Source organism: Oncorhynchus keta, chromosome 18 (assembly GCF_023373465.1).
Source record: "Oncorhynchus keta strain PuntledgeMale-10-30-2019 chromosome 18, Oket_V2, whole genome shotgun sequence".
In the NCBI taxonomy this organism is placed as follows: domain Eukaryota; kingdom Metazoa; phylum Chordata; class Actinopteri; order Salmoniformes; family Salmonidae; genus Oncorhynchus; species Oncorhynchus keta.
In genome coordinates this window covers 7940146-7958571 of record NC_068438.1, presented here as the reverse complement: position 1 = coordinate 7958571, position 18426 = coordinate 7940146, and the positions used below count along the sequence as shown (strand labels likewise).

Sequence of the window (18426 nt, the reverse complement as noted above, 5' to 3'; positions counted from 1 at the left end):
ATATGTGCTTGGTGCCTTCCGTCTTCATTAAACTTCAACATATATTTGGCATCTTTCTAAATTATAATCACTCAAAATATGAAAACAAGTTGTGCTTTGGGTTGTAAGAGAGAAATGGTATGCAGTTCAACATTGTCCATCAATCGGTGTGCGTCAGATTTGTTGTTGTGATGTGACGTGCATCTCTCCGCGACGGGTAAATCAGCGCTCGTAAGGGGCTTTGCTTGGCTGACAAGCACGGAACTACTAGGCTGAGCGGTAGGCGGGCCATACAGAGGGGAATGAGAGTTGGTGCAGGGGTGTGGCTGTGGTATACAGTGAAGCCTTAAAACCACACGTGGACCAGCGCGAAGGTTTGTAGTTCGCACAGAAAACTTTGAAAAGTTTGCTTAACTGGAGTTAGCAGGCTTTCCCGTTTGTGCAAGAGGGAATCCCATCTCATGAAAATGCCATCATACGCGCTTAATCAATTTCTTGATTTGGAAGAGGTTATGTGCAAGGTAATTTGGTTATTTTTAAACCATTAAAAACGAACTAACTAGCCAGCCAGCTAACGATGACTCGTGTCTGGCAGCAAGTCTTGATGTTGCTAGCGTTGCACCAATCAACGGATGATTAGCACAATAGCAGGCTACCGTATATGCAAATAATGTGTAATTTTGCTGATAATGCTACCTAATTATTTAAACTTGCCAACAAGTTTATTTCGAATGAATACCGGCAGTGAGTGAATTTGCAATGCAGGTTCAGTCCCCAGATAGGTTAGTGGCACAGATCGATGAGAACATCTTTGTTAGTGGTGTCATGTTTTGTTAACTAGCTATGTTTTTATTTGACAATGTGCGCCCGACTAACTTACAAATGTAGGTATTCGTGCAACTGCCAGTGACGCGGAGCATCTTGTCATTCATTCATTGACGTGCGTTTTTAACTTGCTGCACTGTTCGAGTATCACTGGAAATGACTCCACATTGGTGGTTAACGTGAGTTACGTCGATTATTCTTTTCAACTACACAATCGTTTCCAAAATAAGATTGGTGCTTTCAATGCCCAAACCAACTGTAGAGTGCTGGTTATCAATGTGCATTTTAAATACGTTTTAGTGCGCGCTTCAAAAGTCAACGACAGGTATTTGCTAGCTTACAGTACATTAACATTGTTCTGCTAAAGTAACTGAATCCAAGCAACTAACGAAAGGTAATATGAAAAGTGAAATTGCATTAGCTAAAATCACCCACAACAAATCCGAACTGCTTGGACAGTCTAGCTTTTCTTGCACTTTAACGATTGTCCATTTACAAAGTCAATCTTACAGCACCTAATTGTAGATGGTCGACTGATTTGACGTCTGCCGTTAACGTTGCTTTCAAAAGACCAAGTATCGCTCTTGCTAACTTTGGTTTACTCATGTTAGGCCTTTGCACATGGGCCTATAGAACGTCTGTTTATTGACGTGTTAAGTTTAGCTGTTTCATATATATATTTTTTATGTAGATGCGGGTCCTCCAGATAACATACGATGGCGTTCTTGACATGACTGTAGTCTTCAGGCAACCGAACATGTTGTGAAAATGTAGATGTCTGTATAACTTTTTGTAATTTTTTTACTGTCTCTATCCAGCATCTTCTGAGCCTGGACCTCCGGGATGCATCCAAGCAGTCAACTTTCCCAGTGAGACCTGTTGGTTACAATAAGCCCCGGGCCCCCTGTTCCCTGTCTGCATCAAGCTCTGCCCTCTCTACAGACTCCACAGAAAGTGCAACCATGACCTCCTGCCACTGGGGGCAGAACACAGATGCCTCACTTCCATCCAGATTGAACAAGATGTCATTCTGGGCTGAGCGCTCGGTCAGCATGGTGGATCCCAGCACGTGCACCCTGGATCCCAGCACGTACACCCTAGGCTGGGCCTCTACAGAACCTAAACAGCCCCCAGCCTCCCCTACTGGTGGCCCTGTCTCTGGGTCTCCCACCTCTTCACGCTATAAGACTGAACTGTGCCGCACCTTTGCTGAGAGTGGCATCTGTAAGTACGGGGGGAAGTGCCAGTTTGCCCACGGTTTTGATGAGATGCGTGACCTCAACAGACACCCCAAGTACAAGACAGAGCCTTGTCGCACTTTCCACACCATCGGCTTCTGTCCATATGGCATCCGCTGCCACTTTGTTCATAACAACGAGGACGACCTGGGCCCTGCCAGACCTGGCCCTGGTTCCCAAGCCCCCCGCTCCAGACGACCCCCTCTGCTTAGGCAGAGCTTCAGCTTCTCAGGCTTCCCCTCTGCCCCTCCACAGCCCCTGAAGCACTCCCACCCCTTCCTCCTCGTGCCTCCAGTTTCCCCTCATACCTCAGCTGACATCACCGACCTACTCTCCCACGCCTTCTCCGAGGTGGACTGTGTCTTTGAGCCGGCCTGTGATCTCCAGTCTCAGTTTCTCCCCTCTCCTGACTCGGGCTGTTCCCTCTGTGGACTGTCCCCTGTGCCTTCCCCCTCCCAGACCCCCTGTACCTTATCAGAGGGCTGCGGCCTGCAGCAGAGCCAGAGTCCCCCCTGTGGCCCTGCTCTCGGTGCCAGAAGCCTCTCCTACACCTCACTGTCAGACCACGAGGGTGGGTGTGGCAGCTCAGCCAGCAGCCTCAGTGGGTCTGACTCCTCTGGTCCAGATGGGTCTGGTCGGCGGCTGCCTATCTTCAGTCAGCTGTCAGTGCCTGACGAGGGCTTCAGCGGCACTAGCTTCTTCCTCTAGGTATGACGGTATCCTCAAACCTTCCCCAACCAGTGTGACTTGTCTTGTCCATTGAAAGACTTGTGTATTTTTTTTTAAAGAACCTCACAGCAGTATGCTGTTACTGTACGCCAGATGCTTGACAAACGAATGTGCTTCAGTTAAGCTTAAGCGAAATTGAGCTGTACAATTTGAGTTGGAAGTCAACAAGGCAAGGTGCCGGAGTTGCGTTGCACTGACCATTTTATCAAATTGTGTGATTGGTGCTGGAAGTCTTAATTTCCTGCCACCTTACTAGTCATGTAAATGCCAGTTTGAGGAGCAATGAATTAATCTTATAATGTTAAAGCCAAAGACAAGGATAGAAATCAATTTCTGCCAGGCTAGAAGATTTCCCCCTATGAATGTTGGGTGACTAATGTTGTGATATTTTGTATACTGGCAATGGTCTTTATTATACACTGTTCTTCTGACTGGGCTTAAATGTACCTTTTCCAAAAACCCAGTTTAGTTTTTTTTTCAAATGACTTCAGTGCCTATAAACTTTTGTTTCCTTTTTTTTGGAAACTGCAATTTTCATTGTTGCAGGGGGACCTTTTTCTGTTTTTAGATGAAAGCTTATATCGGTTTCCTAACTTTACTTGGCAAGGTGGCTTGTGAGAATTAATAATTGTTTTCTCACTTGCTTCTGCGATCTCTGTAAATATGTTTTGAAATTGTATGTAGATGTTCTGAAGGCTCACCCAAGGGTACAAGTGTGGTGGACTCTGCATGTAATCCCTGACTTTTAGCAGAAAAATAAATGGAAACGTGCTATGATTAAACTGGGTTGCTGTTGAAATCTGATTCTATTGAGTTGGACCTAAACTGCACCTTGTTCAGTAGATTCAATTGTAGTGTCTTTCTAAAAGTGCTTTTGAGATCAAATGGTAGCTGTTTTGGTAGTTGGTTCTGAGTGGATGCTCTTTTTGCATTCCGTTGTATTTAAATGCCTTTTTGACAAATGTTTCAAGCTTGTTTTAGTGTTAATGGGTCTTTTAGTAAATTAAGTTAATTTATTTTTATGTATTTATAGAACTTTTGGGGTTTTGTATTTTTTTTTTTAACCTTTTTTTAAATTAAACATGTTTAGTCCCTTAATGTTTGTATTTTCACTGTCTTCAAGGTGTTTGGGAACTCTGTACGTAATGTTTGCGTCAAATGCAGTGCTAAATTTGTCATTCCATCGAGGGTTTGACAATATCGACTATTCACAAAATGAACATGCCTCTTCAAATTGTGAAGTGGCACATTTGAGTAACTCTTGGTTTGTTTGTGTGTCCTGTTGCGTTAACCTGGTTTTAGCCCAATAACTTTCTTTGGAATGGTTGTTTCAATATAAAGCTGCTCCACAAAACACTACCCACAGCTTAATCTGTAGGCTACTGTAACAGGGGACTACTCTTTTAGGTTGAATACGTTCTGTAATTCAGAAGTGTTTGTGTGCGCTTAGGGTGGGGGAATAGTCAAGCGGCTCAGATTTCATATGGAGATAAGATGTCTTTTGTTTCGTCCCTGATCTCTACACCCCTCTGCTTACTCGCTGAAAAGCAATGAAGCTGAATTCCTTCAGATGACAGCTGACGCCTGGCTCAAACAACTGCTGTATCGTTTGCGTGGCTGCTATTTTAAAGATGACAAAAAGCAATAGTAGCACCATCTCTATAGTGGAGTTGCTGTAGGAACAGTTACACTTCTGCTCCCATTTTCACAAAGAAGACACTTTTAAATTATGTCAAATGAATTTCCAATATGTTTTCTCCCCCTTGTGTCGCCCTCCATCTCCAAAGAGTCAACGCAACCAAAATAATCGGCGCATAATAAAAGGAACCCTGAACCCACAGCAGTTAGCAGTTCAGTAATGAGAAACTTCTAGTTCATTTCCTTGTCAGTGCGACAATGGGATGACTGCCATTGGGGAAGGGGTGGCCGGGAATGGGTTTAAAGAAAATGTCTGTTCTCTGTTGTGGGGATGAGGGGGATTCTCCCACATCGCGCCCAGTGAGTTTGTACAATGGCAGGCCCATTCTCACACAGCCACGGATCATCTGGAGGACGGAGCAGATGGCTGCATTCATGGGGACCACAGGTCAAACATATGCTCCTGGATAGAAAGGAATATATTTTGGAGGGAGGGGAATGTGTCCATGCCTCAGCACTATATCCCATAGAGGTGAGGGGAAGAGGTCTAAACACATGAACGACTACAGAACGTTTCCCAGTGGTTTCTCTGAATGGCCTGGTGTAACATGAACTCCTCGTGGATGCTGCTGGTGTTTTTGTTGGGAAAAGTTATTTCCAGTTTATGCCTACTTTGTGTTTTCATTGAGAAAAAGTGTCCTCGGCGCATGTTGACATGCTCCGAAAGTGCGCTGAAATGTCTGCGTATTTACAAGCCGCGGAGGCACTAAAAACAAACGCCGTTATTTACTGATGTTTATGTTTGATCAGAACAATGATTTCCACAAAGTTTATCTAAGGCTGTTCCCTCAGTTGTAACCCAACTCCTGTTTCTGTTCAAACTCATATTTTTTGAGCTACATTGAAATACTGCATTGTTGGTTCTGGAGCTTGAAAGAAAGGCATTTCACTGTACTTGTGCAAGTGACATTAAAACTTGAAACAGATCCAATTCTTTTCAATTCAATTATTTTTTTTGCACATAAAATAGCAGTAATGTTGTTCGCCACCAGAGGTCAGTAAATGCATGTTTAATCTAATCTGCACTGCTACAGATTCTGCTGTGCCTTAGGCCTTCAGGAGAAAATCAACTGCATCTAAGGCTCAGCATTTACCTGTCACCAATGCAAAGCATAGACTTACTGTTGTGTATATAATTGAGATATGATCATTTGCATACTGCCGTTCATGGTTCAGTGAACTTTGCATGTCCACAATAGTATGTTTCTGATTTCTGGGGGATATTTTGCATAATGGACAGTATTCCTACTTGCTCTTGATCTGTTTATGGCACATTAAAAATTATGTAAGTATCTAAAAGGGAACTATTTTAGTAAAGCATGTTTAAAGAATATATAATTTTGAAATGACTCACAACCCAACAAACTTTTTTAGAACACTTTTGTAGGTGCTCTCGAGTCTCACACTTCCTCTTTATAACTGTACATACGCTCCACCAATGGAATTCACGAAAGGGTAAAACAGTGTTGTCATGACTGGTACTAAAAGCAACACCCGGCCTCTGACCTTTAGCCATATATGTCTTTTTGCTACTTCCTGTCCTGTCACTTCCCATCACATGATTGGTCAGTATGGCGGTGGTCGACGGTCCTCTGAGCCCTGTCCAGTTGGCGCTCACAGGACCCCATCGCCTTGGTTTCACTTCCTCTTCCTGCTCCCACTGCAGGCTCACAAAACAGGAAGTGGCCTAGGTCATCGCCATAGCTCAGCCAAAGATGGTGGATAAATGAAGATTGTTTACTCAGGCTGTTTACCATTGCAAAAAAATTGTCCATTCCTGTCTACCAAAGGGGTTGGCTTTCCCATAGACATGATAGCAGCTGGGTCTGGTCTACTTAGTTCATTGACTTCCAATGAAACAGAAAAGATGTGGGAGAGGGATTTCTCGCTTCCGTCTCTGGCTCAGCCAATCGCAATGGCCTGGTTTTATAGACCATTAGGATAAACAGGCTTCGCAGCAAAATGCTGTTTGACCATCAGTCAACACACTGTAGTCATGGCTGGAGGTTAGAGTCATCTTTTTCCGAGTCGACTTTTGTGTTATTTCTTTATTTCCTTAATGCCTTGACAGAGGATGGTGCTGCCCAACAAAATACCAGAGGCAGCTTCCAGGTTCATTTGAGTGCTTAGTGTCAATAAGTTTGGCCCTTTTTCTGCACCTTGAAAATAATATAACATGGTAGGTACCAATGTTTGGTCAGTGTTTCTCCTGGGACCCTAATTAGTGCTGAACCAGTAAACAAAATACACCTTAGACCACTGAAGGTGAGAGCTTTGACCTGAATGACCAGTGTAGATTATGTGTTGTGTTGTTGAAGTCCACTATTTGTGTGAGAGCGACCATTTAAGAGAGGAAATGTTTGGGTTTTGGTCAATTGTACTGAGAAGGTATGCGTTGAATTTGGTAATCAGTGTTTGTTTATTTAAGTTTGACAAATTCACAGATGTTCATTTAAAAACCTATGCCAGTGCAGTAATGCAATTTATTACACGTCTTTGGAGAGAGTCAGATGGGGGTCCCAGCAGGGTTTTGATTTCAGGCTCAATATCAAATCAGTTCTGGGTATCAATTAAGTACCTTACTGTGATGGTTTTCAATGAAAGTGTTAGAAAATAGCTTCTTAGCGAAGAGCAGTTTCTCAAGCAAGAATTTTGATAGGAATGTCTGGGAGAGGTCTGCGTGGGGAGGGAAAACTGAAAACTAGCTGTTATTGACAGAGCGGTTTGGAACTCTCTTTGTTATTGTTCTAATAATTAAGGTTACGTATGTAACCACGGTTATGTGAGCTCTATGGATCACTGATATATTGGTATCACTCTGCGACATCCGAGGTGAGGATTTAAAGATCTACTCCCGTTTACATGTCACGGCTGGGGTCCGCCCCTATATACAGTGGGGCAAAAAAGTATTTAGTCAGCCACCAATTGTGCAAGTTCTCCCACTTAAGAAGATGAGATAGGCCTGTAATTTTCATCATAGGTACACTTCAACTATGACAGACAAAATGAAAAAATACAAATCCATAAAATCACATTGTATTTGGTCACCTATAAACAAGCAAGATTTCTGGCTCCCACAGACCTGTAACTTCCTCTTTAAGAGGCTCCTCTGTCCTCCACTCGTTACTTGTATTAATGGAACCTGTTTGAACTTGTTATCAGTATAAAAGACACCTGTCCACAACAACCTTGATCCAGTAGATCCACAATTTAAGTGTACCTATGATACAAATTACAGCACCGTGTGGGAACAACAGGCATTTCTTTTTTTCACCAACTGCAATATTACCTAGCAGTAAGAACAGCACCATATGATGGAGTAACTCCAATGTTATGTCTCAATGTAGTGGAATACCCCCACGATACTCTTCCACTCTGCAGGGGAAAGTGTAAGAAAAAACCTGCAGAGAACCAGCAATTCAAAACACACTTATAAAACAAGCCAGTTGACAAGTTGTGTAAGGTAGTTTATGGTTTGTGTAAATTACAGTTTGTGGCAGCAAGAGCCACCATACTAATGGATGCCCACGGAGTCGTAGTGTAATGCTAACAAAGCACAAGTACTTCAAACCACGGGCAGAAGACACATATCAACCGACACCTATAGCACGGGGAGCAGCATGTTAAAACAATTCACAACACACACATAGAACAAGCCAGACGGCAAGTTGTGTAAGGTAAATTACAGTTTGTGGCAGCAAGAGCCACCATACTAATGGACGCACACGGAGTCGTAGCGTAATGTTAACAAAACACAAGTACGACAAACCACGGGCAGAAGATACAGATCAACCACGCATTGAGTGGCCATGTGCCCAGCTGCTCCAGGCTGCAAACAGCCAGTGAGTATATTTCCACGCAAGATATTACACTTACATGTGACTTACCAAGTGAACTTTAGAAGGTTGTACCTCAAACCATACGGACGTCCGGCGAGAAAATTAAAGAGAACGTGTGTCACGGCCATGGGGTCTGTATATAGGGGGGAACCCCAGCCGTGACACAGGTGTACACGGGAGTAAATCTGTAAATCTACACCTCGCCGCGGAGTTATACCAATATTGGAGTGATCCAATATAGTGAAACATAACTAATTTACTCTGGTGATTTCCCCCTGCATGCAAAAACTCCATCCCTTGATTTGACTATGCTGGGCCTTTAAAAACCTCTTTTGGCTGAGATGGGCTAAGATCCCTTTAATGGGATCGATTTGACAACAAGCCAGTGAAAGTGCAGGGTGCCAAATTCAAACAACAGAAATCTCATTAAAATTCCTCAAACATAGAAGTGTTTTACACCATTTAAACTTGTTGTTAATCCCACCACAGTGTCTGACTTCAAAGGCTTTTTGACGAAAGCACACCAAACGATTATGTTAGGTCTGCACCGAGTCACAGAAAAACAGCCATTTTTTTCCAGCCAAAGAGAGGAGTCACAAAAAGCAGAAATAGAGATCAACTTAATCACTAACCTTTGATGATCTTCATCAGATGACACTCATAGGACATCATGTTACACAATACATGTATGTTTTGTTCGATAAAGTTCATATTTATATCCAAAAATGTCAGTTTACATTGGCGCGTTGATATGTTTTACCTCCAAAACATCCGGTGATTTTGCAGAGAGCCACATCAATTTACAGAAATACTCATAATAAACATTGATAAAAGATACAACTATTACACATGGAACTTTAGATAAACCTCTCCTTAATGCAACCGCTGTGTCAAATTTCTAAAGAACCTTATGGAAAAAGCACACCATGCTATAATCTGAGTACAGTGCTCAGAGACCAAAACAACCATATAGATATCCGCCCTGTTGTGCAGTCAACAAAAGTCAGAATAGCGTTATAAATATTCACTTACCTTTGATGATCTTCATCAGAATGCACTCCCAGGAAACCAGTTCCACAATAAATGTTTGTTTTGTTCCATAATGTCCATCATTTATATCCAAATACCTCCTTTTTGTTCACGCGTTTAGTACACAATCCAAATTCACGAAGCGCGGGCAAGTCCATGCGAAAGTTCCGACAAAAAGTCATATTACAGTTCGTAGAAACATGTCAAACGAAGTATAGAATCCATCTTTAGGATGTTGTTAACATAAATCTTCAATAATGTTCCAACTGGAGAATTTCGTTGTCTAACTCTCACGTGAGTGCGCGTGACCCCTTACTCATTTAGCTCCCATTCCCCCCACTTTCACAGTAGAAACATCAAACAAGGTTATAAAGACTGTTGACATCTAGTGGAAGCCTTAGGAAGTGCAATATGACCAATATCCCACTGTATATTCAATCGGTGATGAGTTGAAAAACTACAAACCTCAGATTTCCCACTTCCTGGTTGGATTCTTTCTCAGTTTTTTCCCTACCATACGAGTTCTGTTATACTCACAGACATCATTCAAACAGTTTGAGACTTCAGAGTGTTTTCTATCCAAATATACTAATTATATGCATATATTAGCAACTGGGCCTGAGTAGTAGGCAGTTTACTCTGGGAACCTTATTCATCCAAGCTACTCAATACTGCCCCCAGCCATAAGAAGTGAAAGACAAACTTCAATCTATATATATTTTTTTCATTAGTCCCACTCTTGATGCAGTCCTAAAATGTTTTGCTGTCAAGTTGTCACGATATTGGACTTTCAAGAAGCAAAGTGTCAACGGCTACATCATCATGTTGTGTATTTATATTGTTAATACTATATTATTTACGGTTTATGTTTAAAATGGAGTGACTAACTCTCTTCTTTCATCTGAACTTTTGTTTCTCACTGTTTTTGGCAACCCAAAGGAAACCTGGTGAAGAACCGTGGACAAGGAGATGAAGGACAGTGGCCTGTTATGGAAAACCATTTTTAAAAAAGTCAAAAGATGGGCAGCAGTGGCGCTTTCTCGTGAAAGCCTTATGTTCTATGTAGGAACAAAGAGGATTAAGTAAGTACGCTTTCGGTCAATTGTTTTGTAACTCGTTCATCAACCATTTCTTGTCGTGTGAAAGCCCTCTACCACTTTAGGTGTCAGTTCTATGCAGTGAAAGTACAATAATGAGAATATTTTCTCAATGAAGGTGTGCATAAAAGTTTTGCAATGTCCAGAGACCTGACAAAATGTTATGTTGAATCTTTCATAGCAAATCCATACAGCTAAATGATTGCCAAGACTAATATTATTACAACGAGTGCTTTCACTTTAACCAAGTAGAAAGAAAACAACTACTTCATTTCCATGGAATATAATTTCCAAGAAAAATCTTGTCAGTATTCACAGTTATACGGTTGACCTGTTCACAAATATCAGCTAAATGATCTGGTGGGTATTGCTAGGGATACGGGCCTGTTGAGAGAAAATGGAAAGCTTATTTTCCACAGAACTCTACGATATTCCGCTTGAATAGATAAGTGAGTGATGTTTCCTGGATGACGCAAACCTTTTTTTTGCAAACATTTGCAGTTTGAGAACTTCATGGGAAGAAGGCGATAAATCAGGGATAAATTAAGTCATAGTGAATTGAGATGAACCATAGAATGTCTGTTTGAGTTAACTTGTCCATGCGGTGTTAGTCACTCATGTCACTCCCCAATGATTCTATACAGCCACTTTAGCCAGTGTTTGCAAGCGCATGGTAGAAAATGGCAACAAACTCACAGCGAGTGAATAATATTGACTTATTTTGCAACCCAACTGAAGTTCATTCACACATTCATAGTACAGTGTATCCACTTTATACTTTGGAAACCACAAATATTTAGCTATTCATGGTTTCCTCACATCAGAGGTACACGTACAGTAGCCTACATACAGGATATACACTGTGTACAAAACATTTAAAAACCTTCCTAGTATTGAGTTGCATCCACTTTTGCCCTCATAACAGATACAATTCGGTGGGGCATGGACTGTACAAGGTGTCAAGTGTTCCACAGGGATACGTGTTGACTCCAATGCTTCCCACAGTTGTGTCAAGTTGGCTGGATGTCCTTTGGGTGGTGGACCGTTCTTGATACATACAGGAAACTGTTGAACATGAAAACACAAACCGGTGCGCATGGCACCTGCTACCATACCCCGTTCAAAGGTGCTTACATCTTTGGTCTTGTACATTCACCCTCTGAATGGCACACCGTCTCAATTGTGTCAAGGTTTACAAAATCCTTCTATAACTTGTCTCCTCCACTTCATCTACACTGATTGAAGTGGATTTAACAAGCGACATCAATAACGGATTATAGCTTTCACCTGGATTCACCTGGTCAGTCTATGTCAAGGAAAGAGAAGGTGTTCCTAATGTTTTGTACACTCAGTGTAGTGTTCTACTTTTGAATTATGTGTTTAGTCTAAGGGGGTAGAGGAGGGTATTTACTGTAAGATGCAGATTAGGTGAACCAGAACCCTCAGATCCATCCAACAGAACTGGAAATGGTGTGTGAACCATTCATCTTGGCTAGCAAATTCATGATTTGAAATATCCTCATATTATGGGTAACTTTCCATCCATGACCTGTACCGTACTTGAAAACATTTCCTGAATTTACAGGAGTTGACTTTGACCTTGCCCACATAGTTTGCACAAAGAGATGCAGCTAGGCCTAGGTTAAGGTGTGTGTGTGTGTGTGTGTGTGTGTGTGTGTGTGTGTGTGTGTGTGTGTGTGTGTGTGTGTGTGTGTGTGTGTGTGTGTGTGTGTGTGTGTGTGTGTGTGTGTGTGTGTGTGTGTGTGTGTGTGTGTGTGTGAGGAGATTACGAGAGCGCGGGCTCACAGGGCAGCTCTGTTCTGAATGGCCACCTTTGTGGTTCTCTCACGCCAGCTCCATTTCCCACAGGCCTCTTAGAGTTTACATCTCTCTGGTGACAGTGGGGTCGGAGCGGGAGGAGTGGGGAAAGCTCAGCTTTTCTTTCTGTTTCTGTGGCTCTGACTCTGCATGTGCGGATTTGTCCCATTGCTTCAGGCACTCTGACAAGAGAATAAATTGCACAATTTTGTTCCCTAAATGCTTAGAAAAACATTTGTGGGTTTTGCAACGCACCTTGTTGTCAGTTAGATTTACCCCGAGTCAGTTAGAACGCTCCCACACTGCTTTTTCCCAGTTGTGCAAGATATGTCTGTACACGATAACCTGGGTAAATGCAAGCTTTTTGTCAACATGCCCTTCTTTTAAGGGGGGAATTTCAGATTTGGGAGGATGGTACATTTTATGCCACACTGTAAAAATTAACAGAGGATAAACAGTTTTCTGAACCTTACCTTCTAGTGTTAGAGTTTACTATTGAGGTGGCCAATGTATTTTGTAAAGCAAGTGGCTGATAGCACAAACAATGAAGTTTGGGCACAGAAGTCAGTTCAACATCTAGTTCTGATTTATATTTGGTTGAGTTGTCAACTAATGCAAAATCAACCAATCATTTCACACTGTCATTGGATTTAGGTTAAAGGTTAGGTAAAACATTTTTTTTCATTACCTTATGTTGATGACTTTTTGCAAATCTAATCCGTTTTCCACGTTGATTCAGTGTCATCACAATGATTTCATTTGGTTAAAATTACGTGGAAACAACATTGATTCAACCAGGTTTTGCCCAGTTGGTTGTTTGGTTAAAATGTGGATGTTTAAAAAACAAAACAAGGCCCACTCCATTGATAACAAAAGGTAGGGTGTGTCAAGCCTGAGAACGTTCGTGAAACCTTGAAGACATTGCCCTGCTATTAGACGTGTGCTTCAACTCTCTTTGTATTTTTCAGCCTAGTTTACGCACTGTAGCAAATATTTTTAATGAATCGACCGAACTTCTTTATGGGGAAATGTTTGTTACCTTGGAGAAATAAAGTGTCAGGGGTTGTGGATGTGTGGAATGGGGAGTGTGTTTTCAGATGTGTGTGTGTTGACCAACACACTAAAAGACCCTACGTGGCTTTAATATTTCCGAATGAAGCCCTTATTTAGAGATGTCAGACTCTCCCAGGCCTTTAACTTTCTTGGGCTCCTGGACTTACAGTCCTTACATGGCAATCTGAATGACTTGGACGATCAGACATTTATGAACTAATAGATACCAAATGTATATCCGTTTGGCAGCAACTCTTCATAGTCATGACAGTACGTGATGATGTATTGTGTCAAAACAATGGTATCTTAGAGACGTCTCCAGTACAGGGAAACCACCTAGTTCATTGCGAAGCTGGCCTGGGTTGTGTAAGGTAGTGATGTAAGTCTAGCACTGTCTAGCAAAGGCAATAATGCTTGGCTGGGCAGATGTGTTGTTTGGACAGGAGTGTGTCACTGTGTAAACTGAAACATGTCAACTAGTCGTTTAGCACTGAGAGCTACTGCTGATCCAACTCCTTAGTAGCGAACTAGGTCATTATGTTTTGTGGGAATTGCAGGGGCACTATGAGTCAAGCCCGTGTCTGCTGCTGCCGGGGCAAACCTGACAGCAAATCATGATTTTAGCTAATTCACCTTTACAATCAAAGACATACATCACAGGTTGTGACAGGACTTGTGCGGGCGCAACTGGTCTGGTATTTGCATTGCAATGTGTTGTAATCTTAAAATGCATTTTCTGTATTTTGAATGGTTGTACGCAATGCTTGGTATCCAGACAACTGTACAAAATATTGAGCGTGATCATGGATATTGATGATATTCTTTCATTTTAGTTGACATCTTTCTCTTGGTTTATCCTCTTTGGAAAGAAATTATATTTGTCTTGAGCCCCTTACTAAGTATTGCCATTCACCATGTATTCCCATGTATTATAGAACCAGAATGGAAAATTACAATGGATAATCTACATATTTATTTTACCTTTATTTAACTAGACAAGTCAGTTAAGAACAAATTCAATGACAGATTTGTACCTTGTCAGCTCGGGGGTTTGCACTTGCAACCTTCCGGTTACTAGTCCAACACTCTAACCACTAGGCTACCCTGCCGCCCCATAGAGAAAACAGCCTTCAGACATGTGTTCATTGGCTCCCCATACCTTATATAGGACTGTCTGCCCCATGGGACAAACATCTTAACAAGATCTGTAGCGACTCTTGAGAAAGGGAACCATTAGTTCATTCAATTATTGCTGAGTGATATCTTTGTGTTATTGCAAATTTGCCGTGTGACCCAAAGTAGGCCAAGACTGTGAGTAATTATGTGTTCACTAAAGATAGATACATTTTATAAATATCACATAATCACAGTGTAAGAGGTAAAAAAACAGGAGGCTTGAATAACGAACTGGAAGCTTTACGTGATTGTTACACATTTTGAACCATAACCTACAATACACAAAACAACCAATGATTATCTTTAATAGTTTACGATGTGTACAGTCTACGCTAACATTGCTTTTGTCCTGGTTATTTCTGTATTGAGAACCGAGATTCCCAATTCAAAACAAATGTCTATTAAATCCCCCTAACTCTCCAACCCGTGTGTGTGTGTCGGGAACATTATGTTTTTGGGCTACACTGTTTCCTGTAATCACTTCCTTGAAATGGTTCCCCTCATTTGTGAAAAGTGCGTGGCACAGATTTTTCTTTCAGTTCTACAGAGTTACAAACCCTATTTCGAAATAGGTAAACCATCCATTGAGGCAAGCCCCTCCTCCACCCTCTCTTCCACTCCTTCCTCTGACTATTTTCCTTATTCCTGCTGCTTCACAGGAACCGTGTCTCCACAGCAGACCAAAGCATGTCCGTTCCCCTGCTCCACCTTACAACTATCCTTCTGTCACCCACGGGGTGTGGAACACGTCATTCAGCTTCACACCCAACAAAACTACCATCCTGTCCCTCTGCCAGCTCTGCTAGACTGCACTTGATTCCCAGAATAGGTCTGAGACTGAGTATAGGAAATACAAAAAAAAACATGTATTGCCTTGTCACAGTGTTATCACTGAGTATACAAAACATTAGGAACACATGTTCTTTGCATATTATAGACTGACCAGGTGAATCGAGTGAAAGCAATGATCCCTTATTGATGTCACTTGTTAAATCCACCTCAATCAGTGAATATGAAGGGGAGGAGACAGGTTAAATGAGGATGTTTAAGCCTTGAGACAATTGAGACATGGATTGTGTATGTGTGCCATTCAGAGGGTTAATGGGCAAGACAAAAGACAGAAGTGCCTTTGAATAGGGTATGGTAGCAGGTGCCAGGTGCACAGGTTTGTGTCAAGAACTGCAACCCTGCTGGTTTTTTTCACACTCAACAGTTTCACGTGTGTATCAAGAATGATCCATCACCCATATCCAGCCAACTTGACACAACTGTGGGAAGCACTGAAGTCAACATGGGCCAGCATCCCTGTGGAACGCTTTTGACACCTTGATGAGTCCATGCACTGACAAATTGAGGCTGTTCCGAGGGCAAAAGGGGGTGCAACTTAATATTAGGAAGGTTGTACACTCTGTGTATGTATATACAGTGGGGAGAACAAGTATTTGATACACTGCCGATTTTGCAGGTTGTCCTACTTGCAAAGCATGTAGAGGTCTATAATTGTTATCATAGGTACACTTCAACTGTGAGAGACAGAATCTAAAACAAAAATCGTATGATTTTTAAGTATTTAATTTGCATGTTATTGCATGACATAAGTATTTGATTACCTACCAACCAGTAAGAATTCCGGCTCTCACAGACCTGTTTTTCTTTAAGAAGCCTTCCTGTTCTGCACTCATTACCTGTATTAACCACACCTGATTTAACTCGTTACCTGTATAAAAGACACCTGTCCACACACTCAATCAAACAGACTCCAACCTCTCCATAATGGCCAAGACCAGGGAGCTGTGTAAGCTGTGTTTAGACCTGCACAAAGCTGTGATGGGCTACAGGACAAAAGGCAAGCAGCTTGGTGAGAAGGCAACAACTGTTGATGCAATTATTAGAAAATGGAAGAAGTTCAAGATGATGGTCAATCATGCTCGGTCTGGGGCTCCATGCAAGTTCTCACCTCGTGCATCAATGATCATGAGGAAGGTGAGGGATCAGCCCAGAACTACACGGCAGGACCTGGTCAATGACCTGAAGAGAGCTGGGACCACAGTCTTAAAGAAAACCATTAGTAACACACTACGCCGTCATGGATTAAAATCCTGCAGCGCACGCAAGGTCCCCCTGCTCAATGCATCACATGTCCAGGCCTGTCTGAAGTTTGCCAATGACCATCTGGATGATCCAGATGAGGAATGGGAGGAGGTCATGCGGTCTGATGAGACAAAAATAGAGCTTGTTGGTCTAAACTCCACTCGCCGTGTTTGGAGGAAGAAGAAGGATGAGTACAACCCCAAGAACACCATCCCAAATGTGAAGCATGGTGGTGGAAACATCATTCTTTTGGGATGCTTTTCTGCAAAGGGGACAGGACGACTGCACCCTGTTGAGGGAAGGATGGATGGGGCAATGTATCGAGATCTTGGCCAACAACCTCCTTCCCTCAGTAAGAGCATGGAAGATGGGTCGTGGCTGGGTCTTCCAGCATGACAATGACCTGAAACACAGCCAGGGCAACTAAGGAGTGGCTCCGTAAGAAGCATCTCAAGGTCCTGGAGTGGCCTAGCCAGTCTCCAGACCTGAACCCAATAGAAAATCTTTGGAGGGAGCTGAAAGTCCGTATTGCCCAGCGACAGCCCCGAAACCTGAAGGATCTGGAGAAGGTCTGTATGGAGGAGTGGGCCAAAATCCCTGCTGCAGTGTGTGCAAACCTGGTCAAGAACTACAGGGAACGTATGATCTCTGTAATTGCAAACAAAGGTTTCTGTACCAAATATTATCTTCTGCTTTTCTGATGTATCAAATACTTATGTCATGCAATAAAATGCAAATGAATTACTTAAAAATCATACAATGTGATTTTCTGGATTTTTGTTTTAGATTCCGTCTCTCACAGTTGAAGTATAGCTATGATAGCTAGGCCCCATACATTTTTCAATCTTTACCAAAGACATGGTTTTGATGACTCCAACACTAAACAAAGAGTTGCAGTTTGTTTCAGAATGGGTGGAAAGAAATAAGTTAGTCCAAAATATTTCAAAAACTAAAATCATTCACTAAACCTTAAACCTAAACTACATCTTGTAATGAATAATGTGGAAATTGAGCAAGTTGAGGTGACTAAACTGCTTGGAGTAACCCTGGATTGTAAATAGTCATGCTCCAAATATATTGATACAACAGTAGCAAAGATTGGGAGAAGTCTGTCCATAATAAATTGTTGCTCTGCCTTCTTAACGACACTATCAACAAGGCAGGTCCTACAGGCCATAGTTTTGTTACACCTGGACTACTGTTCAGTCATGTGGTCAGGTGCTACAAAGAGGGATTTAGGAATAATGCAATTGGCTCACAACAGGGCAGCATAGCTGGTTCTTGGATGTACACGTAGAGCTAATATTAATTATATGCATGTCAATCTCTCCTGGCTCAAAGTGGAAGAAAGATTGACTTCATCACTACTTCTATGTGTGACATGTTGTCTGTTTGAACTACTGGCACACAGCTCAGACCCATGCATACCCCACAAGACATGCCACCAGAGGTCTCTTCACAGTCCCGAAGTCCAGAACAGACTATGGGAGGTGCACAGTACTACATAGAGCCATGATGACTACATGGAACTCTATTCCAAATCAAGCAACTCATGCAAGAAGTAAAATTAGAGTTACATGGATTTGTTTGTTGAGGATACTGTATGTGGTAGTAGAGTAGTGCCTGAGAACACACACTTAATGTCTTGTGAAATCTGTTGTGAATGTATTGTAATGTTTTTAAAATTGCTGCCTTGGCAGCAGCTACTCTAATATCTGTTGTCTTACGTGTTGCCCTGTCATGGCCTCCAGTATTACCATAGAAAATGAAACTATTTCACAAAAACAGCTCAATCGTTTTCTCAGGTGCTCAGTTTGGTTGTCGCTAGAACAGTTCAGCCTGCATTAGTAGAGT

General features: G+C 42.1%; 1 protein-coding gene and 1 long non-coding RNA gene across 4 annotated transcripts; both read left to right on the top strand.

Annotated features, from left to right (window-relative positions):
• The first annotated feature begins 210 nt into the window (after positions 1-210).
• On the top strand, positions 211-5396 carry LOC118397164 (mRNA decay activator protein ZFP36-like). Of its 2 annotated transcripts, none has more exons than XM_035791668.2 (2): positions 211-353; positions 1623-5396. In XM_035791668.2, exon 2 carries the CDS (start codon positions 1767-1769, stop codon positions 2748-2750), a length of 984 nt encoding a protein of 327 aa, XP_035647561.1. In that variant the 5' UTR covers positions 211-353; positions 1623-1766; the 3' UTR covers positions 2751-5396. The 2 variants fall into 2 exon arrangements, with proteins under 2 accessions (XP_035647561.1, XP_035647560.1); XM_035791667.2 differs by having other exon boundaries at positions 353-500.
• Positions 5397-6677: 1281 nt separating this feature from the next.
• LOC118396932 (uncharacterized) lies at positions 6678-18151 on the top strand. Of its 2 annotated transcripts, none has more exons than XR_004828285.1 (3): positions 6678-6734; positions 10277-10419; positions 17984-18151. It is a non-coding gene; the product is annotated as an uncharacterized LOC118396932 (long non-coding RNA). The 2 variants fall into 2 exon arrangements; XR_008067711.1 differs by having other exon boundaries at positions 6733-6857.
• The last annotated feature ends 275 nt before the right edge of the window (positions 18152-18426 follow it).